Source organism: Strix aluco, chromosome 27 (assembly GCF_031877795.1).
Source record: "Strix aluco isolate bStrAlu1 chromosome 27, bStrAlu1.hap1, whole genome shotgun sequence".
NCBI classification, from domain to species: domain Eukaryota; kingdom Metazoa; phylum Chordata; class Aves; order Strigiformes; family Strigidae; genus Strix; species Strix aluco.
In genome coordinates, this window is record NC_133957.1 from 559,008 (window position 1) to 582,090 (window position 23,083).

Here is a 23,083-nt window from a genome sequence, read left to right on the forward strand (position 1 = left end):
TGCCAGGCCCCCGCGGCCGAGGGCACCGGCTGCATCCTGTACCGCTACGGCACCTTCTCCACCCAGCTCGACATCGTCCGTGAGCGCCGGGCCGGGGGGTCCGGGGGGGTCCCGGGGGGGGGGTCCGGTCCCGCTCTGACGCCCACATCCCGTTGCAGAGGGATCGAGAGCGTGGCCATCGTGCAGGTGGTGCCGGTGGTGCCAGGGAGCAGCGAGAGCAGCGTGGAGCTGACGGTGACCTGCGAGGGGAGGTGACGGCGGCCGGGGGACGGGGCTGGGGACGGCGCCGGGGCTGGGGGGGGGTCTGCAGCCGCCTGACCCCCCTCCTCCACCCGCAGCCTGCCCGAGGAGGTCTGCACGGTGGTGGCGGACGCCGAGTGCCAGACGGCGCAGACGCAGACGTGCTCGGCCGTGGCACCGGCCCCCGGCTGCCAGCTCGTCCTGCGCCAGGACTTCAACCAGTCCGGCCTCTACTGCCTCAACGTCTCGTTGGCCAACGGCAACAGCCTGGCGGTGGCCAGCACCCGCGTGGCCGTCGGAGGTGGGAGCGGGGGGGGTGCTGGGTGGGGGGGTGCTGGGGGTGCTGGGGGGTGCTGAGCTGCCTCTGCCCGCAGGCGCTGCCCCGGCCGCCGGCAGGACCACGCTCTTCGTGGGGCTGGTGCTCGTCGCCGCCGCCCTGGGCACCGCTGCCTACACCTACAGGTCAGGCAGGGCGGGGGGGGGGCACCGCGGCGTGGCGGGGGGGTCCCCGCGGCACGGGGGGGGTCCCGCCGGCTCTCACCTTCTTGCCCCCGCAGGCGCGTGAAGTACAGCCCGCTGCTGGCCGCGGCCCCCCCGGCCCCCCGCCCCCGGAGCTGGCTGCCCCCCACCGCTGCCCTCCGGCTCCTGCTGCACCAGGCCTTCGGGGGGGCCCCAGCAGCGAGAGCAGCCCCCTGCTCCGCGCCAACACCGTCTAGGGACCCCCCCCCCCCTTCCCCAGCCTTGTGCTGCCCCCCCCCAGGCCTGGCCTGACCCCCCAGGATCTGGGGGGGCGGGGTGCGGGTGGTGGTGTGGGGGGGTCGCGTGGCCCCGGCCTCGTCATCACCAAGATTAAAGGTTCAGCTCAGCCGGGGCCTCCGCCTCGTTGTGTGTCTTGGGGGGGCGGTTTGGGGTCCGGGGCACCCGTGTCCTGCTGGGGGGGGGCCCTGAGCCCTCTGCCCCCCCCGGTCGGCAGAGCCAGCGCTCGTCTCACCACCAGCTTTATTACTGCAAGAGGCACTTGAAATTGGGGGGGGGGGTGGATAATAAATAGGGGGGGGGGGGCCCAGCGGGGTGGGAGGGCTCTGGCCAGCGCAGCACACACACGGGGGGGGCCACGCGCAGCCCCCCCCCCCCCTGGCACAGCCCCCGCGGGTCCCAGCACCCTGGGTGCGGTGGGGGGGGGGCACGGCTGCTGCCCACCCCTGCCAAGGACACACACACACACACACACACACACGGGGTTGGGGGGGGGTTGGTCCGTGTCCCCCACCCGGGCGCAGCTCAGGGGGGCTCTCCTCCCCCCCTTCCCGAGCCCCTCAGACTCGGGGGGCCCTTCTTGAGGCCGAAGAAGCTGGAGGAGCGGGGGGGGGGCGGCCATGAGCATCGGCATCTGGTTCTTGTGGTGATTTTGATCTGCAAGAGAGAGGCTGGGGCTGGGGGGGGGCCGGGGGGGGGCCCGAGGTGCCCGGCGAGGGTGGGGGGCGCGTGGGTGGGGGGTGTCCACATACCGTGCAGGGCGGCTGCATCCAGGGCTCCCCGTCGATCTGCATGGGCAGCGGCTTCAGCGTCCTGCCAAAAAAAACCCCCAAAATCGCTGCCACGGCCTGGCCCCCCCCCCCCGACCCCAAAACCTCCAGGGCGCCCCCCCCGCCCCCCCCGCTCACCGCAGGGTGATCTCGGAGCAGGTCGCCAGGCGCTTGCCCGCACTCTTCAGCCCCGTGTAGATCTGCCCCATCTCCAGGACCCCCTCCAGCCCCACCACCTCAGCCGCCGGTCGCTCAGGTCTGGGTGTGGGGGGGGAGCAGAGGTTGGGGGGGTCAAGGCGGTGCTGAGAAGGAAAAGGGGGGGTCCCTGTGCCCCCCCACACACCCTGCACGCAGGTCTTGAGGGTCTCGGCGTCGGTGATGGCCGGGGGGGGTCCAGCCCCTGGCGCCCTCCTCGTTGCCCCCCAGCACCCGCTTGGTCTCGCCCCAAAGGTTGGAGCCTCCGTGCATGCTGGGGATGTTCAGCACCGCCAGCCCCTCCAGGGCCCCGCTCAGGTCCAGGGGGGTCCCGCAGCACTGGGGGGGGGGCACATCAGGCGGGGGCAGCAGCCCCCAGCCTCACCCCCCCCCTCAGCCCCAGGACCCCTCACCTCCACGCTCAGACACTCCTTGAGCTTCTTGCAGGTGGCAAAGATGGTCTCGGAGGTGGCGAACTCGAGGTACCACAGCTTGTTCTTCATCCTGGGGGGGGCACACACGGTGTGGGGGGGGCCCAGGGCCACACACACATGTGGGGGGGACACCGTGGGGACAGCCCCGCGTCCCCCCCCCACCTGCTGTTGAACTTCTCCGGGTATTTCTCCCGCATGACGTGGAAGCGGTGGGCGATGGAGGCATCCTGGGGGCAGGGGGGGGCAACAGAGAAGGGGTGAGGTCCTGGGGGGTGGGGTGGGGGTAAAGTGCCCCCCCCGCCACCCCCTCGCCCCCACGCACCACCCCGATGGAGAAATAGTTGTTGATGATCTCGTAGGGCACCGGGTCCCCCGCGGCCGCCGGGTCCTCGGGCAGCACCTGCACCCGCCATCGGTCCATCTGCACCAGGCTGCCGCCCTCCATCTCCCGCAGGATCTTCACCAGGTCCTCCCCCCGTGTACCCTGCCACGGGGGGGGGGGTGGGATGGGCCGGGGGGGGGCCTGGGGGTGCGTGTGCCCCCCCCCCAGCCCCATCCTGCCCTACTCACCTCCCCCCAGCGCAGGCAGCGGGCCAGGTCGTTGCCGGGTGCCCAGGGGCAGCACGGCCACGGGGGGCCGGTGGGGCAGGTTGGCTTTATCTGCAAGGAGAGGGGGGGTCAGGGGGGGGTCTGGAGAGGGGAGGGGGCAACACCCACCGAGGCGGGGGGGGCAGCACCCACCGATGGCATCCAGGATCCAGCCCACGGTGCCGTCGCCGCCGCACACCAAGATCCGAAAGTCTGGCACGTCCCGGAAGAAATTCAGCCTGGGAGGGAGCGGGGGGGGGTCAGGGCAGGGCTGGGACCCCCCCACAGCACCCCAGTGCCCCCCCCCGACCGCCCCCCCCCCCAGCCCTGCTCACCCAGGGGTGGGTCCTCCCTGCTGCAGGTTATAAACCTGCCGGGGGTTGAGCAGATACTGGAACTTCCGCAGCACCCTGGGGGGGGAGAGGGGAGTTGGGGGCCTGGGGGGGGGGGCTGGGGGGGCCACATGGCCACCCCCTCCCCACCAGAACGAGCCCACCCGGTCGCCCAGGGCCCCCCCTTACCTCTCCCCCTGCTTCCCTCCGCTCTTGGGGTTGACGAAGACGAGGAGCGGGTGGGTGTCGGGCATGGGGCTGATCTGTGGGGTGGGGGGGGTGAGGGCGGCACCCCGGCCCCCAGGGACGAGGGAGGGGGGGCCCGGGGGGGGACACACGGACCCGGGGGGTGTCGGGCTCACCCGCAGCGCCTGGCCCTCGGGGGTGGTGAAAACCTGCGGCGCCTCCTCCAGCGGCGTCCCGCCACCGTCCCGCTGGCTGTCCTGCCTCTCCTGCCAGCACCCCCGGCTCAGGGCGGGGGCCCGGCGGGGATTGGGGGGGGGGGCGAGGGGGGAAGCGCCCGGGGAGCCCCCCCAGGGCCCCACTCACCAGCAGCACGGGTAGATGGCGGCGGGGGGCAGGACGTGGTCCCGCAGGACCCCGCAGTCGCAGGTGGGGGGCACGAGGGGTTGGCACTCCTCGTGGATCTGGGGGCAGAGCGGGGTCAGGGGGGGCCGGGGGGGGCCCGGGGGGGTCTCCCCGCAGCAGGGGGGGGGGGGGGGGGGGGGCACCCACCTTCAGGTGGCACCAGACGCAGTGCAGCCCCGTCAGGCTCTGGAAGCTCTTGATCTTCTTCTGGCACTTGCCGCACTTGGTGGCCTCGCAGCCGCCCTTCACCCAGGCGTGGGCCTGGACCTGCGCGTGGGGCCCCCACGTCACCCCCCCGTGTCACCCCTGTGTCACCCCAGCACCCCCTGTCACCCCGTGTCACGCCTGTGTCACCCCTGACCCCCCATCACCCCGTGTCACCCCCACATCACCCCTGTCACCCCCCGTGTCACCCCCATGACAGGGAGTGAGGGGGGGGGGTCAGACACTGGGTTCCCCCGCCCCGTGCGGGGATGGACAGAGGGACAATGCACCGACGGCTGCACGGCCTGACGGAGAGGCAGCGGACGGACGGACGGACACATGGGGGGACGGACGGACGGACGGATGGATGGATGGACAGATGGGCAGGCGGGTGGGTGGACGGACGGACACATGGGGAGATGGACGGATGGACAGACGGGTGCGTGGGCAGGTGGAGCAACAGGCAAGCAGGCGGGCGGGCGGGCGGACAGCCGGACGGACAGCCGGACGGACGGACGGACGGACAGCCGGACAGACAGCCGGACAGACAGCCGGACAGACAGCCGCCGGCCCCGCGCACTCACGCCCGCCTCCCGCCGGCTCTTGGCGTAGGTGCTGACGCAGCTGGGCGGGGCCCGGCGGGCGCAGCGCTCGTGCACCGTGAACCTGCAGACTGCGGGGGCGGGGCTCGCGTCAGGCCCCGCCACGGCCCCGCCCACCCGAGCATTCAACCAATCATAACGCATCCCGCCGCATCCGGGTTGGGCGGTGGGGGGCTGTGGGTGGGGCCTATGAGCGGGACACGCCCATGGGGCGGGGTGGGGCGGGGCGTCCCCGGGCCCACGGCTGGAGCCCGCGCGTCCCGCCCCGCCCCAAACCCCGCCCCCTCGCTCATAGCCCCGCCCCCCGGCCCCATCCCTGTTCCCCCCCCCGCCCCTGTCCTGCTCCTCCCCATCTCGGTCCCACCGCACCCCCGTCCCCAACCCCGTCCCTGTCCCGGTCTCACCTGGTTCCCGCTGCAGCCCATCCTGTCCCCATCCTGTCCCCATCCTGTCCCCATCCCTGTCCCCATCCCTGTCCCCGTCCCTGTCCCCATCCTGTCCCCATCCCTGTCCCCGTCCCTGTCCCCATCCCTGTCCCTGTCCCCATCCCATCCCCATCTTGTCCCCACCCCTATCCCCATCCCATCCCATCGCTGTCCCTGTCCCTGTCCCATCCCCATCTGACCTCTGTCCCCATCCCCATCGCTGTCCTGGTCCCCATCCCCATCCCCGTCTCTGTCACTGTCCCTGTCCCTGTTCCCATCCCATCCCTGTCCCCATCCTGTCCCCATCTCCATCACTGTCCCTGTCCCTGTCCCCATCCCCATCCCTGTCCCCATCCCTGTCCCTGTCCCTGTCCCCATCCCCATCCCATCCCATCCATCCATCCCATCCCATCCCATCCCATCCCGTCCCCGTCCCCGTCCCCGTCCCCCCCCGCTCACACGGTGCAGCGCAGCCCCTGTTTCCGCAGCCCCACCAGCAGCGCCGCGCACAAACGTTGCAGTACACGGGACGGCTGAAGTGCTTCAGGCGCCACAAGTGCTGCCCGTCGTCCTTCATGTGCTGGGGGGGGACACACAGGTCGGGGGGGGCCCGGCCGGGCCGGGGGAGGCCCCGCGCAGCGTCACCCCCCCACTCACCGCCTCCAGGCCCAGCAGCACCAGCAGCGGGATGTTGGTGACCCCCCCGCGGAGCCACTCGGCCAGTGACACCGTCCCGCTGCCGTCGTAGTCGATCTCCCGCATCATCTCCTGCAGGATCTGGGGGGGCGGGGGGGGGGCACAGGGCTGGAGGAGCTCACGGGGGTTGGGGGGCAGCCCCCCGCCACCCCCCCAGCCCCCCCCCAGCCCCGCTCACCGGCTTCAGCTCCGTGACGTCCCAGTCCAGGTACTGGGCCACCCGCATCATCTGGGTGATGATCCGATCCACCTCCTGGGGGGACAGTGTCAGCGGGGGGGGGGACACCCCGCAGCCCCCCTGCAGCCCCCCCGCAGCCCCCCCCCACCCAGCACTCACCGAGCTGTCCAGGAGCCCGTTCCCATCCTTGTCATACAGCTTGAAGGTGACTGCGGGGGGGGGACACACACACAGAGCGGGGTGAGGTCACCCCTGGGGACCCCCGAGCCCCCCCCAGGGGACAGGGGACACCCCCCCCCCACACTCACACTCCAGCTTGTCCTCGGGGCGTCCCCCCTCCAGCAGCGAGAAGTAGCAGAGACGTCGTTAACGCAGACGAGGTCGCTGCCTGTGGGGACAAAACCCCGATGAGACCCCCCGGGGGTGCCCCCCACCCCTTGCCCCCCCCCCCCCCGGCCCCCCCTGACCCTCCTGGCTGCTCTGGAAGGAGGCGAAGAGGTGGCGGCACAGCGGCTCGGGACGTCGTCGGCCTCCAGGTACCTCCTCAGGAAGAGCGTGAACCCCTCGAAGTCGACGCACTGGGGGGGGCACAGTGGGTTGGGGGGGCCCCAGGGTGCAGCCCCCCCCCCCCCGTCGCCGGGGGTCTCACCTCTCCCCGCCGGTGTCGCGACAGGGCCCCGTCGCCGTCAAACTCCTGCAGCACGTCCTGCACCTTCCTGCTGCTGTCTGGGGGGGGACGGCGGCCGGGCCGCTGCGGCGCGGGCACACACGTGTGCCCCCCGCCCTGACACGCCTGAGCACGCGTGTGCCCCCGCCCTGACACGCCTGAGCACCGCTGTGGCCCCCGCCCTGACATGCCTGAGCACGCGTGTGCCCCCACCCTGACACGCCTGAGCACGCGTGTGCCCCCCACCCTGACACGCCTGAGCACGTGTGTGCCTCCCACCTGACATGCCTGCACACACGTGTGCCCCCACCCTGACATGCCTGCACACACGTGTGCCCTCTGCCTGACATGCCTGCACACGCGTGTGCCCCCACCCTGACATGCCTGCACACACGTGTGCCCTCTGCCCCAACATGCCTGCACACACATGTGCCCCCTGCCCTGACATGCCTGCACACGCATGTGCCCTCTGCCCCGACACACCTGCACATGCGTGTCCCCACCCCAACACGCCTGTGCACACAAGTGCCCCCTGCCCCAACACACTTGCACACGTGTGCCCTCTGCCCTGACACGCCTGCATACGCGTGTGCCCTCTGCCCCGACACGCCTGCATATGCATGTGCCCTCTGCCCTGACACACCTGCGCACGCACATGTGTGTGAAGCTGCCCCGGGGCACACACACGCGTGTGCAGAGCCACCCCCACGCCTGCAAAGGCGCCACCATACGCGCGTGCACACGTGCAGCCACCTCCACGCGTGCGAGGCTGACCCCGCGCACGCACACACGCGTGTAGAGACACCCTCATGCACGCACACGCGTGTGCAAAAACACCCCCACGCACGCACACGCGTGTGCAGAGCCCCCCCACTCATGCACACACGTACAAAGCCGCCCCCACGCCGGCACACGCGTGGCCAGAGCCCCCCCCAACCGCCCCCCCAAGGCGTGCGAGCCCCCCCCTTCCCACGCGGGCACACGCGTGTGCGGGTGCGCACACGGGGGCTCGGGGGGTGCTTTGTGTGTGTGTCCCCCCCCACACTCACAGTCCAGGTATTTCTGCAGTTGGGCAAACTCCTGCGGGCTGAGGGTGGCCCAGTCCGGGCTCTCGTCCATGGCTGCGGGGGGGGGACACACACACGGGGACACCCCCACGGCCCTGCGGCGGGTGATGGGAAAGGGGGGGGGGCGTTGGGGGCGGACGCCCCCAACGCCCCCCCCCTTTCCCATCACCCGCCTGCGCGCCCCCCCCCGGGGCTGAGTCACGCCGGGACCGCGACCCGCCCAGCCCGGGACACACACACACACACACACACATATTCGGGGGCCCGGGACCCCCCCTCCGTGGTCCCCCGCGGGGACACGGACCCCCCGCGATCTCCACGGGAGCGCTCGGGCATCCCCGGTGCCTCTTCCTTCCCCTTCCCGTCCTCCCCCCCCCCCCCCGCCCTCCCCCCCCCCTCCCGGTAACGCCCGGTACGAGCCGTCCCGTCCCAGCTCATCCCTCCGGGCCCCCCCGGGGGGCGCATCCCCGCCCTCCCCCCCCCGTCGGGGCATCCCGGTGCCTCCGCCCGGTACCTGGCGGGTCCCGCGGCGGCTGGTCCCGGCCCGGCCCCGTGACATCACGGCGCGGGGGGGCGGCACCGGCCGCACGTGCCGCCGGGGAGCGGGGAGGTGGCGGGGGACACACACACCCCCCCCACCCCCCCCACCCCCACGACGGCGGCGGCGGCACCGGGCACGCTGCCCCCCCCCCCCGCCCTGCCACCGCGGGGGTCCCCGTGCGCGCCCCCCGTTTTACACCGCCCCCCCCGCCCCGTTTCCTCCCCTGAGCCCGGGGTTGGGGGGGGCCGTCGCGGGGGACCCCCCCTCCAAAGCGGGGCTGGATGGGGGGGGCGCGACCCCTCGAGGGGGCAGAGAAGGGCCCCACGCAGCCCCCGCGACTGGGGGGGGGGATGAAGGGATCGCCCCCCCCTCCCCGTGCCTGGAAATCCCCCGCGGCGGCCGCGGGGGCGGGAGGCGGTTGGTGTCTCGCCGCCCCCCCCCGTGGGCCCGGGGTGTCGCATCCGCCCCGGGGGAAGGGGGGGGGCGTGGGGACCCCAATCCACGCGGGGGTTGAGCGGGATTGGGGGTGGGACCTCCCGGTGGGACCCCCCCCCCCCCGTGTCCCCCGGCCACGTCGGCGGGGCCCGAAAGCGGTTGTGAGCGGGGACGGGGGCCCCCCCGGAGCGGGGACGGGGCACCCCACATGTTGGGGGACACATGGCGTCGGGGATGCGACGCTCGGGCGGCCCGGCCCCGCTGCGGGGGGGCTGCGCCCCCGGCCCGCGGTGACAACAGGGATGAAGGGACCCCCCCCGCTCCCCCCCCCCCCGCTCTCGGGGGGGGCCCCGGGGCCGCGCTCGCCCCGCGCCGCTTCCTCCTCCCCCGCCGGGTCTCGGGGCGCGATCGGGGCCGGCGGTGGCGGTTTGGGGGTTCCTGTCCCCCCGGGGCTCCCGGGTGACCCTGGCGGGGGGGGGACACACGGCCCCGCTGCTCCCCCCCACCCGGGGGCCCCCCCGCGGGGGACGCGGCCCCGGACCCCCCCCAGGACTCGGGGTACGCGCCCCCAGGCCGGGGTTGGGGGACGCTGCGGTCGCCATGGCGATGAGCCCTGGATTGGGGGGGGGTGTCTGTGTCAGGTCACCATGACAACTTCGCACCTCCGGTGGGGCGCTCCCCCGGTGCATGTCGGGAGTTCCCACCCACCCCCCCCCGCACGGGGCGCGGCCCCTTTAAGAACAAAATGGCCGCCCGCTCCGCGTCGCCTTCCCGCGGCCACGCCCAGCGGCTGCGCCGCCACTTCCGGGGCGGGGCCTGAGGCCGGAAGTGTGTCGCGCTCACAAGATGGCGACTCCCTATGTGACTGACGAGACCGGTGAGTGCGGCCCGGCCCGGCGCCGTGGGGCGGGTGGCTCCCGTGGGGCTGGGCCCGGCCCCCGTGGGGCCGATGTTCCCCCCGGATCTGCAGGGCGGGACCCGACTCCGGTCCCTGTGGGGCAGGCGCCTCCCGCTGCCCGTGGGGCCTCTCCCCTGCCCCATCTCTGTGGGGCCCGGCCCGGCCCCTGTGGGGGAGCTCCCTGCTCCCGTGGGCTGAGCCGCGGCCCCGGCTCTGTGGGGCTGGGCGCCGTCTGTCCCCCCCTTGCCGGTCGCTGTGGGGCAGGTTCTGCCTCCCCAGTCTCTGTGGGGCTGGGCCCACCTTGTCCCCCCAGCCCGGTGTCTGGGGTGTCCCGGGGCCCCCGTGGGGTCTGTGGGGTGTCCTGGGCCCCCGTGGGGTCTGTGGGGTGTTCTAGGACCCCCGTGAGGTGTCCCAGGGCCCCCGTGGGGTCTGTGGGGTGTTCTAGGACCCCCATAGTGTGTCCCAGGGCCCCCGTGGGGTCTGTGGGGTGTCCCGGGGCTCCCTGTGGCGTGTCCTGTGGCCCCCGTGGGGTGTGGGGGGGTGTCCTGTCCCCCCGTGGGGTCTGTGGGGTGTCCCAGGGCTCCCATGGTGCGTCCTAGGGCCCCAGTGAGGTCTGTTATGAGGTGTCTCAGGGCCCCTATGGGATCTGTGGGGTGTCCCGGGACCCCCGTGGGGTGTGTGGGGTGTTCCAGGGCCCCCGTGGGGTGCGTGGGGCTCCCCGGGGCCACCCGCCGACGGCGCCTTGGCCTCGCAGGGAAGTACATCGCCTCCACGCAGCGCCCCGACGGCACCTGGCGGAAGCAGCGGCGGGTGAAGGAGGGCTACGTGCCGCAGGAGGAGGTGCCGGTGTAAGTGGGGCAGACGGCCGGGGGGGGCCAAAGCGAAGGGGGTGTCCCTTGGCAAGGGGGGGGGTGTCCCGGCTCCCTCTCCGGGGCTGGGGTCTGCCGGGACGTCCCACCCCGCGCCGGGCCCCGCGACGCCCAGGGCTGCGCGTGCCGGGTGACGTCTCGAGGTCTCAGTCTCTTTCCAGGTGCCCGAGCAATTCCGACCCCCTCACCCCTACCCCATAAGCCGCGTCCTGCCGGTACGTATCGACGCCCGCCCCGGCCCTCCTCGGGGTGACCGCGCGGGGCCGGGGGTCCCCGCCGAGGCGAGGAGGACCCTGAGCGGAGCGCGGAGCCGGGCGCCCGTCACCCGCCCCCAGGGCGGCTGCGTGTGGCGGAGGGGGCAGAGCCCGCGGGGTCCCGTGTGTGTGTCCCCCCCCCACCCCCCCAGACCCCGCGCCGGGGGGCTGCTCCAAGGGGTTCGCCGGAGGCACCGAGCGTCGCCGGGGTTTGGCGCCGGGGCGCTGGGTCCCCGCGCGAGAGAGGGGCGGCGGGGGGTGAGGCGCCTTCACCCGCTCTCCTTCCGTGCAGGTACGAGAATAAATACGTGAAGTTTTTCAAAAGCAAACCCGAGCTGCCGCCGGGGCTGAGCCTGGAGGCCGCCGCGCAGCCCGGCAAGGCGGAGAGCGGCGAGAGCGGCCTCTCCAAGGCGGCGAAAAGGAACTTGAAACGCAAAGAGAAGAGGAAGCAGCAGCAGGAGAAGGGCGAGAGCGCGAGGCGGACGGACTGAGCCAGGCGCTGGAGAAAACCTCGCTGGCGGGGGGGGACAAGGGGCCGCCGGCCGCCGCCGCGGGGGACAGTCGGGCGGGCGCGCCGCAGCCGGCCTGCGGCACCGGGGGCCCCGCCGAGGGGGACGCCCCCACCTCGGAGAAGGGCAGGAAGATCAAGAACCTGAAGAAGAAGCTGCGGCAGGTGGAGGAGCTGCAGCAGCGGCTCGACGCGGGGGGAGATCAAGCAGCCGACGAAGGAGCAGCTGGAGAAGCTGGGCCGGAGGAAAGCGCTGCAGGAGGAACTGCGGGACCTGGAGCTGGACTCGTAAGGGGAGGCGGGGGGGTTGGGGGGGCGGTGGGGGCGCGGGGGGTGTCCCCGCACACGGGCTGCCCGGCCCCAGCGCCGGGAGGGGCTTTGGGTGGGAGCTGGCGGGTTTTGGTTTTTTTTTTTCTCCGAACGGTCGTTCCCAGCTATCGGTGTCAGAAACCCGGCGACTCCCCGATACCTCTGTCCTTTTTTTTGTTTGTTTGTTTTTTAATTTTATTTGGGGCGGGGCCGTGCCAGGGCGGGGCAGCGGACCCCCCCCCCCCCCCACCCCCCCGCCAGCTTCGATCGTCCCCAGCCCCTCGTGTTCTGTGTCGCGGCCTCTCTCTCCCTTTTATTTTTAAAACCCACGCAATAATAAAATTGCAGTAGTGACCCGGCGCCGGGAGCTCGCCGCTGCCTTTCCCGGTGTGGGGAGGGGGGGGCACACACCCCCCCCCCCTTTGTGTCCCCCTGCCTCAGAGCTGCCGGGCGGGGGGTTGAGGGGATCCTCCCCCTCCAGGGGGGGTTCCTGGGGGGGTCCCGGTGCCCACAGAGCTGCTGGGGGAGGGCAGGGCGCTGGGCTGAGGGGGACACACACACACACCCCCCGGGGCATCGTGGTGACCCCCAGACCTGGGGCTGACCCCCCCCATGGCCCCGCGCCCACCTCAGCTCCCTTCCTGTCCTGGCGGGGGCCCTGGTGCCCCCCCCCCACAACGCAGCATCACCCTCCCCAGGCCCCCACACCGGCAGGACCTACTTCTTCCAAGGTGGGGAGCTGGGGGGGGCCAGGGGGTCCCCCACACCACCCGTGCCCCCCCCCTCACCCCCCTGCTGTGGGTGATGAGGTCTGGCAATACCCGGGGTGGGGGGGGGGCCTCCCATGACACTCTTTAATGTGGAACCCCCCGTACAGGCGTGGCGGGGGGGGGCCCGTCCCCAGGGCAGGGGCCACCCGTGGTCTTTGGGGGGGCTCGGGGCAGGGCTGGGGGGCTGGGGAGGCCCCATGGCAGGGTGAGACCCCCCCGCGGGGGTTAAGGCTTTAAGGCTCCTCCAGAGGGGGGGGGGGGCAGAGCTGGGCTGGGCCCGCGGGGTGTGCAGCGTTTGGGTAGGTCCTACAAAAATAAAAGTGGGGCTTTATTTTAAGGGGGGGGGGGGGCGTGGGGGCTGCCCCCAGGGTTCCCCCCTCCGTGGGGCTGGGGGGGGGGGTCAGGGGCTGCGGTGGGTGTGGGGCTGGCGGCAGAGGGGGGGCACTGGGTTTGCCCCACCCCGGGGGACCCCCCCCAGCCCCTGGGGGTCCCCAACATCACCCACGTGCCCTGAAGCTCCGCCCCCCCCGGCCACACCCTCCGGGGGGCGGGGCATATGGCACCTCATTTGCCTATTTAAAGGGACAGGCACAGTGGGAGTGGGGGGGGGGGCGGCCGGGCGCCCCCAAGGCACGTCGGTGGGGCGGAGGGGGGGGGGCTCAGGGGCGGCGGCGGGGCGGGGGGGCGGCGGGGCCGCAGGCGGCCTCGGGGGCGGCGGGGGGGGCCGGCGCCGTCCCGCTCTCCAGCTGCCGGTCCCGGAGGCTCCGGATGTAGCTCTGGGGGGACACGGGGGTCAGCGCGGCCCCACCGCCGCCGCCGCGGCCCCCCCGGGGCGGGGACTCACCGGGGCCAGCACGTCGCCCGCGTAGCGCTTGACGGGGGGGGGTTTGCGGCGGTAGGTGCCCTCGGGGGGGGCCAGGCTCTGCCGGCGCTTGGCCTCCTTCTGCCGGATGCGCAGCAGCTGCAGCCGCTTCTGCCGCCGGCTGAGGATGACTGCGGGGAGCGGGGGCTGAGCCTTCGGCGGCCCCGGCGCCACCCCTGTCCCCACGGCCCTTCCCGTCGCGTCCCCGGCGTCATCTTCCCCAGCTCTGGCCCGTAGCCGTCCCGTCCCCATCCCCGTCCTGTCCCTGTCCCTGTCCCCGTCCTGTCCCTGTCCCATCCCCATCCCTGTCCCCATCCCAATCTCCATCCTATGCCTGACCCTGTCCCCATCCTGTCCCCATCCCCATCCCTGTCCTGTCCTTGTCCCCATCCCATCCCCATCTCCATCCTGTCCCTGTCCCCATCCCTGTCCCATCCTGTCTCCATCCCCGTCCCTGTCCCATCCTGTCCCCATCCAATCTCCATCCTATGCCTGACCCTGTCCTCATCCTGTTCCTGTCCCCATCTTTGTCCCCATTCCCATCGTGTCCCCATCTCTGTCCCATCCCTGTCCCCGTCCCCATCCCATCCTATCCCCGACCCTGTCCCCATCCTGCTTCTGTCCCCATCCCTGTCCCCATTCCCATCCTGTCCTCCCTGTGTCCCTGTCCCACCCCATCCCTGTCCCCACTGTGTCCCCACCCCTGTCCCATCCCGTCTCCATCCTGTCCCTGTCCCCACTGTGTCCCTGTCCCATCCCCATCCTCCCCCCCACTCCCCCTGCCCCCCCAGGGGTCCTCCCAGCACCCAGCTCCCCCCGGGAAGGGGCTCACCCCCCCCCCCCGTGCTCACCGTCGGTGTGGGAGAAGCCGTCGGCCGTCAGCTTCCACTGGAGCAGGACGGCGAGGAGGCCGAGCAGCGGCCACGCGCCCAGCACCACCCAGCCGGGCCAGCACAGCGGCCGCGCCGGCGCCAGCCGCAGCCGGTCGTAGACGTAGAGCACCAGCGCCAGCCCCTCCACGAAATAATCGGCGCAAACCACGACGACGGCGGCGCCGAAGACGCCGGTGGAGAGGACGGTCAGCGCCTTCGGCCACTGCAGCGCCAGGAGGGCGCAGAGCAGCGCCAGCCCCAGCAAACTGCCCGCCGGCACCCAGGGGCTCGGCGGCGGCAGCACCGGCGCAGCCGCCACCAGCGCGGCCGTGGCCAGCAGTAGCCCCAGCAGTAGCCCGGTGGTGAAGAGCCCGACGCTGCGCAGCAGCATGGTGACCAGCCCGCAGAGCAGCCCGATGCCCAGGGCGATGCCGGCGCTGGCCTCCAGGCTCAGCTGCGTCTCCAGCACCCGCTCCTTGTAGCACAGGAGGAAGATGACGATGGAGCCGAAGAGCAGCCCCGAGAGGAACATGATGGCCTTGAAGCAGCGGTACCCTGGCGCGGGCACGGGGGCGTCACCGGGGGCTGCTCCGCCTGTGCCCCACGGTGTCCCCTGGGACTGTGCCCCGTGGCTGTGCCCCCCCCACACCCCCCTCCTTGACCCCCACCATGCAAAACTCCTCACCATGAGTCTGCCGTGCCCCCCAAGTGTGCCCCAGTTCTGTGCCCCCCAGTTCTGTACCCAGTTCTGCGCCCCCCCGCTCTGCCCCCCCCACTCTGCCCCCCAGTTCTGTCCCCCCAGCTCTGTGCCCCCCCGCTCTGCCCCCCCAGTTCTGTGCCCCCCAGTTCTGTCCCCCACAGCTCTGCCCCCCAGCCCTGTCCCTCCCAGCTCTGCCCCCCCCAGCCCTGTCCCCCCGCCGTGCCCCCCCTCACCAAAGCAGCCGCAGACGACGCCGAAGAGGGCCCCGAGGGCGCAGAGGGCGGCGGGGACGGGTTCGTAGGGGGGTCGGGGCTCCAGGGCGCAGTGGGGCGCGGGGGGGGCGCCGGGCTCCATCGCCCGGGGGCTGCGAGGACTGGGGGGGGTGGGGTGCTGAGCCCCTCGCCCCCCCTCGGCACCCAGCGGCCTTCCCCGGGCTCTGCGGGCGGTGGGTGAGCGCCCCCCCCCCCCCCCTCCCCACACCCACATCTGGCAGCGTAGCCGCGGCGGGAGGGGGGGTACATCGTGGGGGAACTGGGCTGGGGGGACTGGTGGCTACTGGGAGGACTGGGCTGGGGCGCTGGAAACTTGCGGGGAGCTGCCGGGGCGGGGAGGGCTGCGAGTGCTGGGAGGGGGAACGGGGAGCTGCTGGGGAGAGCGAGCTGGGAGCACTGGGAGGGGGCACTGGGAGCTGCTGGGGGCACTGGGAGGGGGAACTGGGAGCTGCTGGGGACAGCAAGCTGAGGGCACTGGGAGGGGGAACTGGGAGCTGCTTGGGGGCTCTGGGAGCTGCTGGGAGGGGAAACTGGGAGCTACTGGGAGCACTGGGAGGGGGAACTGGGAGCTGCTGGGGGTCTGGGCGGGGGGCGGCGCTGTCCGGGGCTGCCGCACTGGGAGCGCTGGGGGTGGGGGCGGGAGGGCTCCGGGCCGGGGGCGCCGCTCGGTCCCCGCCCCGCCCCGGGACTCACCCACTCGCCGCCGGTCCCGGGGGTCGCGGTGGGGCCCGGCCCGGCCACGGAGCCGAGACTCCGCCGGGGGCGGGGCCGGGGCGGGGCCGGGGCGGGGCCGCCGGGGGGTCCCGCGCGGGGCCGGGCCGTGGGGCGGGGGCTGCGGGCCCGGGGGGGCTGCGGGAGCCCCGTTCCGTGGGGCCGGGAGGGGCCCCGCGTGGGGCCGGGACACCCGTGGGCGCCGCCGCGGCCCCCGGCCGGGACAGAGGCGCTTTGTGCGCGGGGACACGTGACGGGGTCAGCGGGGGCCGCCGGGGCCCCTCCGGCGGGGGCCGCGGGGGGGGCCGGGCCGGGGGCGCTGCCGCTTTAAGGGGCGGGGTCGGGGATGACGCGGCCGCGCTGGGCCCCGCCCCCGGAAGTGGGAGGCGGTGGCGGCGGCGGCGGGCGGAAGGCGGAAGTGCGGCGGGTGAGGGACCCCGGGGGGGGGCGGGAGGCGGCGGCGACCCCCCCCCCGCCGGCACCGGCACCGGCGCGGTGAGTCCCCGCCCCCCAGGGCTCCCCGCCAGCCCCCCGGTGGGGGCCGCCCCCCCCTCCGCAGCATCCCCAGAGCGGCGCCTTTGGGGTGAAATCCCCCGAAATCGGTCCAACAGCGTCCCCGGGGCGGGTACCGGGGGTCGCCCCGGGGCCGGTCGGGGGTTCCCCGGGGGCTGCGCTGACCCCGCTGCCGTTCCCAGGGCCTGGCGGGATGGCCGTGACCTAGGCCCGGCGGGGGCCAGCGGGGCCGCCGGGATGGAGCAGCCCCGGTACCGGGAAGCGGCGGCGGCCGAAGGAAGCGACGGCCCCGGCTGGAGCCGGGACCCCCCCGGGGATGGCGGTGTCCCCGCGGGGGGCAGCGCTGCCTGGAACGGGAGCTGCGGGCGGCCGCCGGGCCCCGGCCTGGAGGAGGACGACGGCCGCGACCCCGAGCTGCCGTTCCCGAGCGCCGGGGGCCGCCCCTGCGCCTGCCGCTGCCGGGGGGAGCCGGTCGCCCCCCCGAGCCCCGCGGCCGAGCGGCGGGACGGATCCTGCAGCCTCACCTGCCCCAACCGGGCCCCGGTGCTGCCCCGCGGGCAGGAGGAGGGCGAGGAGGACGAGGACGGCGCGGGGAAGGGAGGCCGAAGGCTGCGGAGGCGTCAGAGGCATCGCTCGGCCCCCAAGGAGAAGGAGGACGGCGGCCGGCGCGAGGGCGGCGCGGGCAAGCGGCACCGGCCGGTGCGGAAGAGGAGCCGCGGCGATGGCACCGAGTCGCCGGGGCCGGCGGAGGAGCTGGCCGGCTACCGGGGGCTGCTGGCCCAGGCGCTGGCCCAGGGCGCGGAGGCCATCGGGCGACTGCTCGGCTCCTGCTGCCGCCTCGGCGACCCGGGCTGGGCGCGGGCCAGTGTGCGGAGCTGGGGCCGGCGAGTGGGCCAGCGGGCCCGCAGCGGGTCACTGAGGGCGGCCCGGTGGCTGTGGGCCGGGGCAGGGCTGTTCCTGCGCTTGCTCTGGATGCTCTGCGCCCTCCTCCTCCTCCTCCTCGTGCTGCTGGCGGGCAGCCTGCGGCTCTGCTGGCGCGTGGGCTCGGCCGCGCTGGCCGCCGGCGCGCAGCGGGTGGCCGGGAGCCCGCGAGCGGCCCGGCTGCTGGCGCTGCTGGACGCGGCCGCGCTGCGCAGGACGTGGGGGCTCCTCGGGGAGAGCCGGGCGTGCCGCCACCTCTGGGACTGGCTGCAGAGGCGGCGGGTTCCCCCTTGGGCGCCCGGGGGGGGTCGGACAGGCGGGACGGGGGACGCGGCGCCCGGTCGCGACGGGGGGGCTCCCGCCGCCGGGGAGGAGGTGAACCGCTTGGTGGCCATGGCGGAGGTGCCCGAGGAGGAGCTGAACCCCTTCCAGGTGCTGGGCGTGGAGGCGACGGCGTCGGACGCCGAGCTGAGGAAGGCCTATCGCCGGCTGGCCGTGCTGGTGCGTGGCAGGGGTTGGGGGGGGGGCGCTGGGGGTCGTTCCCCCCCAAGCCGGGGACGTGGCGCTGAGGTTTTTCTGCTCCTCCAGGTGCACCCGGACAAGAACGAGCACCCGGGGGCGGAGGCGGCGTTCAAGGTGCTGCGGGCGGCCTGGGACATCGTCAGCAGCCCCGAGCGGAGGAAGGAGTACGAGCTGTGAGTGGGGGCCGCGGGGGGGCACGGGGAGGGTTGGTTTGGGGGTGCCGGGGTCAACGTTTCCCCCCTCCCCGCAGCAAGCGGATGGCGGAGAGCGAGCTGACGAGGTCCATGAGCGAGTTCCTGAGCCGGCTGCAGGACGACCTGAGGGAGGCCATGAACACCATGATGTGCAGCAAGTGCCAGGGGAAGCACAAGTAGGTCCCGGAGCCCCCAAAAATGTGGGGTGATGGGGGGGGGGAGTGGGGAGCAGAGCGGGGGCCGCTGCGGCGGGGATGGGAACCACCCCCCCTTCACCGCAGGAGGTTCGAGATGGACCGAGACCCCCTGAGCGCCCGGTACTGCGCCGAGTGCGGGGGGCTGCACCCCGCCGAGGAGGGCGACTTCTGGGCCGAGTCCAGCCTGCTGGGGCTGAAGATCACCTACTTCGCCATGATGGACGGCAAGATCTACGACATCACGGGTGGGTGCCGCCTCGGGGGGGTCCCCGGGCACCGTCGTGTCCCCCCCGTCCTCGCCGCAGCGTGACCGGTGGCCGCGTGTCTCTCGCAGAGTGGGCCGGCTGCCAGCGCGTGGGCATCTCGCCGGACACCCACCGCGTCCCCTATCACATCTCCTTTGGCTCTCGCAGCGCCGGGCCGGGCGGGCGGCAGAGGTGAGGCCCCACCGACACCCCGATCCCCGTCCCGGGGGGGCTCCCAGCTCGGCCGGGCCCCCCCAAACACCCCTTTTTCCCCCCCCGCAGAAGCGCCTCCAAGGGCAGCCCCACCTCGGCTGCCGACCTGCAGGATTTCTTCACCCGCGTCTTTCAGGGGAGCTCAGGTCCGATGCCTGGGGGGCCCTTCCCGCCGCCCCCCGCCCCCCCGGGGGCCGCAGCCCCCCCCAGGGCCGAGGGTGCAGCCCCCAAGGGCGACGCGAAGCACAAGAGGCGGAAGAAGGTGCGTCGGCCGTTGCAGCGCTGAGCGGGGCCGGGCAGCTGGGGCTCCGCTGGGCACCAAAAGGGCTCTTTCGAATAAAAAAAAATCTATTTTTCTTTTTTTTTTTAAAAAAAAAAAAGAAAAAAAAAGTCATCTCTCTATTTAAAAAGTACCCGGGAGGCGTTGTGGGCTGACGCGCGCTGGAGCCGGCCGTACCGCAGCCTGGCGGGGCTGGGCGGGCAGGCGGGGGACGGACGGACAGACGGACCCGCCGGAGCAATTCAGGGTTATTTCAGAGGTTCAGGTGCCGCCTCGCAGCCTGGGGAGGGGCCCCTTTGCCTCGGCGCTGGGCTGGGGGAGCCCCCCCGCACCCCAACGAGCCGCTGCGGGGGCCGTGTCCAGGGGAGCCGCGGCCGGGCAGCCTCTGCCAGCACAATTTCTGTATTTTGGGGGTTTGAGCGGTTTGTTCCCTTGTGCTCGCGCACATCGACTCGTTACCGCGCACGTCCCCTTTCTGTTCACGCATCCGCGGACGTCGGCTGCGCTGCTCCTCCTCCTCCTCCTCCCCCCTGCGCCTCTGGTTGTGCCGGTTTTGCTTTTCCCACCTCAACTTTGCTTGAGGGACGAAGAGCAGCTTATTATTTTTTTTTAAAAAAAAGGAAAAAGGGAAGTCGGGAGGCAGGAGCTGGTGACGGCAGCTGCTGAACTCCCGAGCTGGCCTGCGAGCGGCTCTTGCCCGGAGCCGTGTGCGTGTCCGGCGCCTCGCCCAGCGTTTCCCGGTGCTCCGAGCCGTGGGCCGGGTCCTTACCGGGCAGTAACGGCCCTCGGGGGCTGCGCGAGGCCCCCCCGGCCCGAGCCGGGTGCTCGAGAACGGCTGCCGTAGGCCACGATGGCTTTTCGCTAACCTTTTTGTACTCCCAGAGCGGAGCAGCTGGGTTTTAAACGGTCGTGTACCCTCTTTCTTATCACTTTTGTTAAATTAAAAGTACAGTTTGAAGACGTCTGGCTGGTCTGTGCAGGGAGGGGCGGGCGGGAGGCGCGAGCCGGGGCTGGTGACGCCGCTCCAGTCGCCCCAAGTTCTTTATTACGATGGAAACACAAAACCCACGAGGCCGAGGGAGGCGTAGGTGGGTGTCTCTTCCCGCTACTCAGCGGTTTTCGCCTCGAAGGTGCTTTCCGCAGGGTTACCTCGAAGGAAATGGGTGTGTGACATGACCGCTCGCTCCGTGCCACTCCGCCGCGCTCCTCCCTTCACCGAAGGGACGAAGCCCCAGCGAGGAACTTCTCTGGGGCGCAGGAACCGTGCTAAAACCCTGCCTAAACGCCGGAGTGGTCCCTGCCACGCGCCCGGCGCTCCTCACACCTCACCCCTGCTCTCCGGACGGCGCCTGGCGTCGCTCCGGTGTCCCCTCTCCGTCCCCCGGGGCGCGGCGGCGCCGGGGCCTCAGTACTTGTTGATGCCGAAGAGCCGCACGCCGTGGAATTGGGGCAGCTTGGGCAGGAGGACGCTGAGCAGGGAGGCCGTGTTGACGACGAAGTGCGCGGGGTCGTATTTGGTGTAGAAGCTGGTGAGGAGGTACCTGGGGGAGAGAGGGAGACGCTGGGTGAGCCCTGGGCCGCTCCCACCCTCCCCTCTGCCCGCGCTGGGGGCGGATTTTGGGCCCCCGGCTGTGCCGAGGGAAGCCCGGTGCTCCCACCACATGTCCTCGACACCCTCCTGCTCCCCCCCGCCTCGCTCAGCGGCACTCACAGCAGCACCGGGGAGATGCTGAGGAACTTGCGCGAGGAGGTGCACTGCGTCCCGTAGTCTATCTGCTCCCAGTGCGTGAGGAGACGATCCCTGCCCTGGTCCGGGGTCTCGAAGGGGGTCCCCTTCACCGTGTGCAGCAGCAGGTACATGACCTGCAGGTTTCAAGGGGGGAAGGGGATGTAAAACAGGCCTGGGACAGTCTGTTCCTGGGGCTGAAATGTGCTTTGTGCCTCGTCACAGCTGTTTCAGCGCCAAGCCCCTGGCCCCGCAGGGACCAGGGGCTTCCTCATAGCCCAGAGACAGGGAACAGTAGCCAGGGGAGCCAGCTGCGCCCTCTCCAGCCCTGGGAGAAAAAGCGGGTCGAGCTTGGACTAACCAGGTTGTGTATGACGTTGGTGAGCGTCCAGACCACGGGGATGCTGAAGAAGGGGATGCTGAGGAGGACGACGTGGAGGACTCCCACGGAGATCCCGTACGCCAGCCAGATCCCCCGGCTGTTCATCACCCGCGTGTTGGGGTTCACCTCGCTGTGCGCCACACCGACGTTCATCCTGGGGCAGACAAACGGCGGCTCCCAGAGGTTTCCTCAGAGAGGTTTTTCCCCCAAATCTCTGCCCTGTCTAGCCCGGCCGGGGCTCCCGGCGTAGCCCCAGATCCACGGTCTCCCCGCAGCACCTCTGGTGCCAGCTCCCTAATTAGCGGTGCCACATCTCGGCCTCCAGGACAGGCACAGGGAGGGGGGGAGACAGGAGCTCGATCCCAGCCCCCAGAACGCCGGGACCAAAGGAAGAACCACCCCGCAACGGGGCTCCCCTCTCCCCGGCGCTCGCCCCGTGCTGCTTCCCCACGGGGCAGGGGGGCAAAACGCCGGTTCCGCCCCCCGCGGCGAGCCTGGCTCCTCGGGCCTGAGCACGCGTGGGGCCGGGGAACGGCCACAGATCCCGCCCCGGGCCCTCCCAGCCCGGCCCTGGCCCCCTGCGGCCTCCGCAGCCCCCGGCCCACCCGCGGCCGTTGCCAGGGACCTGCCCGCCCCCGGGCTCGTCTCCAGGAAGTCCCCTCACCCGACCCGCTCTCTTCCTATTGGCCGTTCCGCCCGTCGCTCAGCGCTGCCCCGCCCCTCGCGCGCTGGTAGGCCAATAGTGAGCGGAAGGCGCGGGGGCGGGGGCGAGAACTGACCAATCGCGAGAGGCGGTGTTGGGAAGCGGCTGGAAAGCGCCGGTTCAGGAAGCGCGGCGCTGATTGGGCGATGAGCGGCCGGCGGGGGCGGGGCCGGTAGCGGGCTGTGGGGGCGACAAGATGGCGGCGGAGACTGTGGAGCTCCATAAGCTGAAGGTACCGGCCGAGCCGCCGCGGCCGCGCGCTCCGGTAGCCGAGGCCCCGCCGGGGAAGGGCCGCGGCCCGGCCGGCGCGTCCCGGTGACCGGGAGCCTCGTGAGGCCGCGCCCGGCCTGGGGGAGCCCCCGCCTCGCGTAGGGCCCTCGCGGTCGCCCCTCGGGCCCGCGTCCCCCTTAATGTCGCCCGGGAGCCGCCTCCTCGCCGCCGCCCGCCCCAAGGGGGTGCCCGGGGCCCCGCCTGCTCCCCGAGGCCGCCGCTGCGGGGCCGGGCGGGGGCGGCTGGTCCGGTTCCCCGCGGGTGGGAGGGGGTGACCCGGTTCTGGGGGAAAACCCGGGCGCGCAGGAGCGCGGCGGGTGTTTGACGCGAGGAGGCGGCTTTCGCGGCGCCTCCAACCCCAAATTCTCTTGGCTTTGTATTTTCTTTTTCTGAATTAAGCCGTTTGTGGGCGCGCTCTGCCCGCGCTCACCCGGCGCTTCTCCTCTCGCGCAGTTGGCTGAGCTGAAGCAGGAGTGTCTGGCCCGGGGCCTGGAGGCAAAAGGCAACAAGCAGGATCTGATCAACAGGCTCCAGGCTTACCTGGAGGAGCACGGTGGGTGCTGGGGGGCTCCTTGGGGGGCTCCTCTGGGGGCTCCTTCCCCGAGTCCTGACGAGCAGTTGGGGGTGATCGGTGGCGAGAGACCTCGCGGGTGAAGGAGCGGAGCCCCGCTGCGAGCGCTCTGCTGGAACCGCCTTCGCTTCCGCGGAAAATTCTCAGACAGACTTTCCCTGAGAAGCTGGAGATTTACTGAGGTAATTTGCTACTGCAATCGCTCTGTCCTTTTGTCCTCCAGCTGAAGAAGAAGCAAACGAAGAAGATGTCCTGGGTGAAGAAATAGAGGTAAATGTTTTTCTAGGCAGGCCGTCCCGCCTGTGCGGGGGCTGCCGCCTCCCCCGCTGTGTGGCAGCTCCGTGCGCGAGCAGCGAGGCGATACCCGGGGCTGGGGCTGTTTTCAGGCTCCGTTGTTGTTCTCTCTTGGGTCTGAACCCGCTATTTTTCACACCAAAGGCCCGACGTTGCCTGGGGAGCGGGTGGTGCAGGGTCTCAGTGCGTGGCTGTTGGTTCGTTCCGTCTGTGTCCAGCCGGGTTCAAACCTCACCCTGTGGTTTGTGTTTTTTTTTTTTTTTGCCACAAACTGACCAGCAAACGTGGCCGGGGCACGGGGCGCTTTGA

General features: G+C 72.4%; 7 protein-coding genes across 12 annotated transcripts in view; 4 read left to right on the forward strand and 3 right to left on the reverse strand.

Moving 5' to 3' along the window:
- Positions 1-1,111, forward strand: part of PMEL (premelanosome protein) — a 1,935-nt gene extending 824 nt beyond the window's left edge. The window contains 6 exon segments of the mRNA XM_074807483.1: positions 7-98; positions 159-251; positions 339-541; positions 615-702; positions 798-901; positions 904-1,111. Coding sequence (XP_074663584.1) covers positions 7-98; positions 159-251; positions 339-541; positions 615-702; positions 798-901; positions 904-956 — 633 coding nt within the window. The 3' untranslated portion in view covers positions 957-1,111.
- Positions 1,112-1,222: 111 nt separating this feature from the next.
- Positions 1,223-8,316, reverse strand: DGKA (diacylglycerol kinase alpha). The gene is given in 27 exon segments (XM_074807484.1): positions 1,223-1,653; positions 1,749-1,809; positions 1,905-2,007; positions 2,010-2,024; positions 2,110-2,186; positions 2,188-2,300; positions 2,375-2,465; positions 2,558-2,622; positions 2,718-2,879; positions 2,966-3,001; positions 3,003-3,055; positions 3,137-3,222; positions 3,319-3,393; positions 3,505-3,578; positions 3,678-3,767; positions 3,864-3,962; positions 4,051-4,170; positions 4,692-4,780; positions 5,594-5,714; positions 5,792-5,911; positions 6,009-6,083; positions 6,168-6,217; positions 6,317-6,530; positions 6,533-6,586; positions 6,658-6,734; positions 7,725-7,837; positions 8,257-8,316. Coding segments are annotated over 26 exon segments (2,322 nt in total). The 5' UTR covers positions 7,795-7,837; positions 8,257-8,316; the 3' UTR covers positions 1,223-1,521.
- A 1,222-nt stretch (positions 8,317-9,538) lies between these two features.
- PYM1 (PYM homolog 1, exon junction complex associated factor) lies at positions 9,539-11,916 on the forward strand. The gene is given in 5 exon segments (XM_074807812.1): positions 9,539-9,595; positions 10,371-10,464; positions 11,032-11,206; positions 11,209-11,442; positions 11,444-11,916. Coding segments are annotated over 5 exon segments (630 nt in total). The 5' UTR covers positions 9,539-9,564; the 3' UTR covers positions 11,540-11,916.
- Positions 11,917-12,410: 494 nt separating this feature from the next.
- On the reverse strand, positions 12,411-15,830 carry LOC141915887 (transmembrane protein 198-like). 2 transcript variants are annotated; one of them, XM_074807797.1, is made up of 5 exons: positions 15,726-15,830; positions 14,994-15,133; positions 14,040-14,615; positions 13,171-13,319; positions 12,411-12,632 (listed from the first exon to the last, which is right to left on the reverse strand). In XM_074807797.1, the coding sequence occupies exons 2-5, from the start codon at positions 15,112-15,114 to the stop codon at positions 12,552-12,554; spliced, it is 927 nt and encodes a 308-aa protein (XP_074663898.1). In that variant the 5' UTR covers positions 15,115-15,133; positions 15,726-15,830; the 3' UTR covers positions 12,411-12,551. The 2 variants fall into 2 exon arrangements, with proteins under 2 accessions (XP_074663898.1, XP_074663897.1); XM_074807796.1 differs by having other exon boundaries at positions 12,490-13,102.
- A 244-nt stretch (positions 15,831-16,074) lies between these two features.
- On the forward strand, positions 16,075-18,904 carry DNAJC14 (DnaJ heat shock protein family (Hsp40) member C14). The gene is made up of 7 exons (XM_074807774.1): positions 16,075-16,238; positions 16,439-17,678; positions 17,766-17,872; positions 17,950-18,069; positions 18,175-18,335; positions 18,425-18,527; positions 18,618-18,904. The coding sequence occupies exons 1-7, from the start codon at positions 16,090-16,092 to the stop codon at positions 18,832-18,834; spliced, it is 2,097 nt and encodes a 698-aa protein (XP_074663875.1). The 5' UTR covers positions 16,075-16,089; the 3' UTR covers positions 18,835-18,904.
- An 888-nt stretch (positions 18,905-19,792) lies between these two features.
- Positions 19,793-21,639, reverse strand: ORMDL2 (ORMDL sphingolipid biosynthesis regulator 2). Of its 4 annotated transcripts, none has more exons than XR_012621027.1 (4): positions 20,916-21,534; positions 20,540-20,691; positions 20,158-20,369; positions 19,793-19,977 (listed from the first exon to the last, which is right to left on the reverse strand). XR_012621027.1 is itself a non-coding variant. In XM_074807817.1 (4 exons), exons 2-4 carry the CDS (start codon positions 21,087-21,089, stop codon positions 20,234-20,236), a joined length of 462 nt encoding a protein of 153 aa, XP_074663918.1. In that variant the 5' UTR covers position 21,090; positions 21,601-21,639; the 3' UTR covers positions 19,793-20,233. The 4 variants fall into 4 exon arrangements, 3 of the variants coding, with proteins under 3 accessions (XP_074663918.1, XP_074663919.1, XP_074663917.1); XM_074807817.1 differs by adding an exon at positions 21,601-21,639 and having other exon boundaries at positions 19,793-20,369; positions 20,916-21,090; XM_074807818.1 differs by adding an exon at positions 21,606-21,624 and having other exon boundaries at positions 19,793-20,369; positions 20,916-21,090.
- A 125-nt stretch (positions 21,640-21,764) lies between these two features.
- The window catches only part of SARNP (SAP domain containing ribonucleoprotein), a 29,248-nt gene continuing 27,929 nt past the window's right edge, over positions 21,765-23,083 (forward strand). For both annotated transcript variants that reach the window (XM_074807810.1, XM_074807811.1), the window contains exons 1-3: positions 21,765-21,871; positions 22,363-22,462; positions 22,704-22,750. In XM_074807810.1, the coding sequence (XP_074663911.1) occupies positions 21,836-21,871; positions 22,363-22,462; positions 22,704-22,750 (183 nt within the window). In that variant the 5' untranslated portion in view covers positions 21,765-21,835. The remainder of the gene's footprint in view (positions 21,872-22,362; positions 22,463-22,703; positions 22,751-23,083) is intronic.

Excerpts from the sequence above, each read along its gene's own strand:
- LOC141915887 (XM_074807796.1), bottom strand. The coding sequence starts at position 15,114 with ATGGAGCCCGGCGCCCCCCCCGCGCCCCACTGCGCCCTGGAGCCCCGA. Across the intron at positions 14,616-14,993 it reads CGTCGTCTGCGGCTGCTTTG|GGTACCGCTGCTTCAAGGCC; the intron begins GTGAGGGGGGGC and ends TGCCCGCGCCAG. Across the intron at positions 13,320-14,039 it reads CGGCTTCTCCCACACCGACG|TCATCCTCAGCCGGCGGCAG; the intron begins GTGAGCACGGGG and ends CGCTCCCCGCAG.
- ORMDL2 (XM_074807817.1), bottom strand. The coding sequence starts at position 21,089 with ATGAACGTCGGTGTGGCGCACAGCGAGGTGAACCCCAACACGCGGGTG. Across the intron at positions 20,692-20,915 it reads CCAACGTCATACACAACCTG|GTCATGTACCTGCTGCTGCA; the intron begins GTTAGTCCAAGC and ends TGAAACCTGCAG. Across the intron at positions 20,370-20,539 it reads AGCATCTCCCCGGTGCTGCT|GTACCTCCTCACCAGCTTCT; the intron begins GTGAGTGCCGCT and ends TCTCTCCCCCAG.
- DNAJC14 (XM_074807774.1), top strand. The coding sequence starts at position 16,090 with ATGACGCGGCCGCGCTGGGCCCCGCCCCCGGAAGTGGGAGGCGGTGGC. Across the intron at positions 16,239-16,438 it reads CCGGCACCGGCACCGGCGCG|GGCCTGGCGGGATGGCCGTG; the intron begins GTGAGTCCCCGC and ends TGCCGTTCCCAG. Across the intron at positions 17,679-17,765 it reads ATCGCCGGCTGGCCGTGCTG|GTGCACCCGGACAAGAACGA; the intron begins GTGCGTGGCAGG and ends CTGCTCCTCCAG.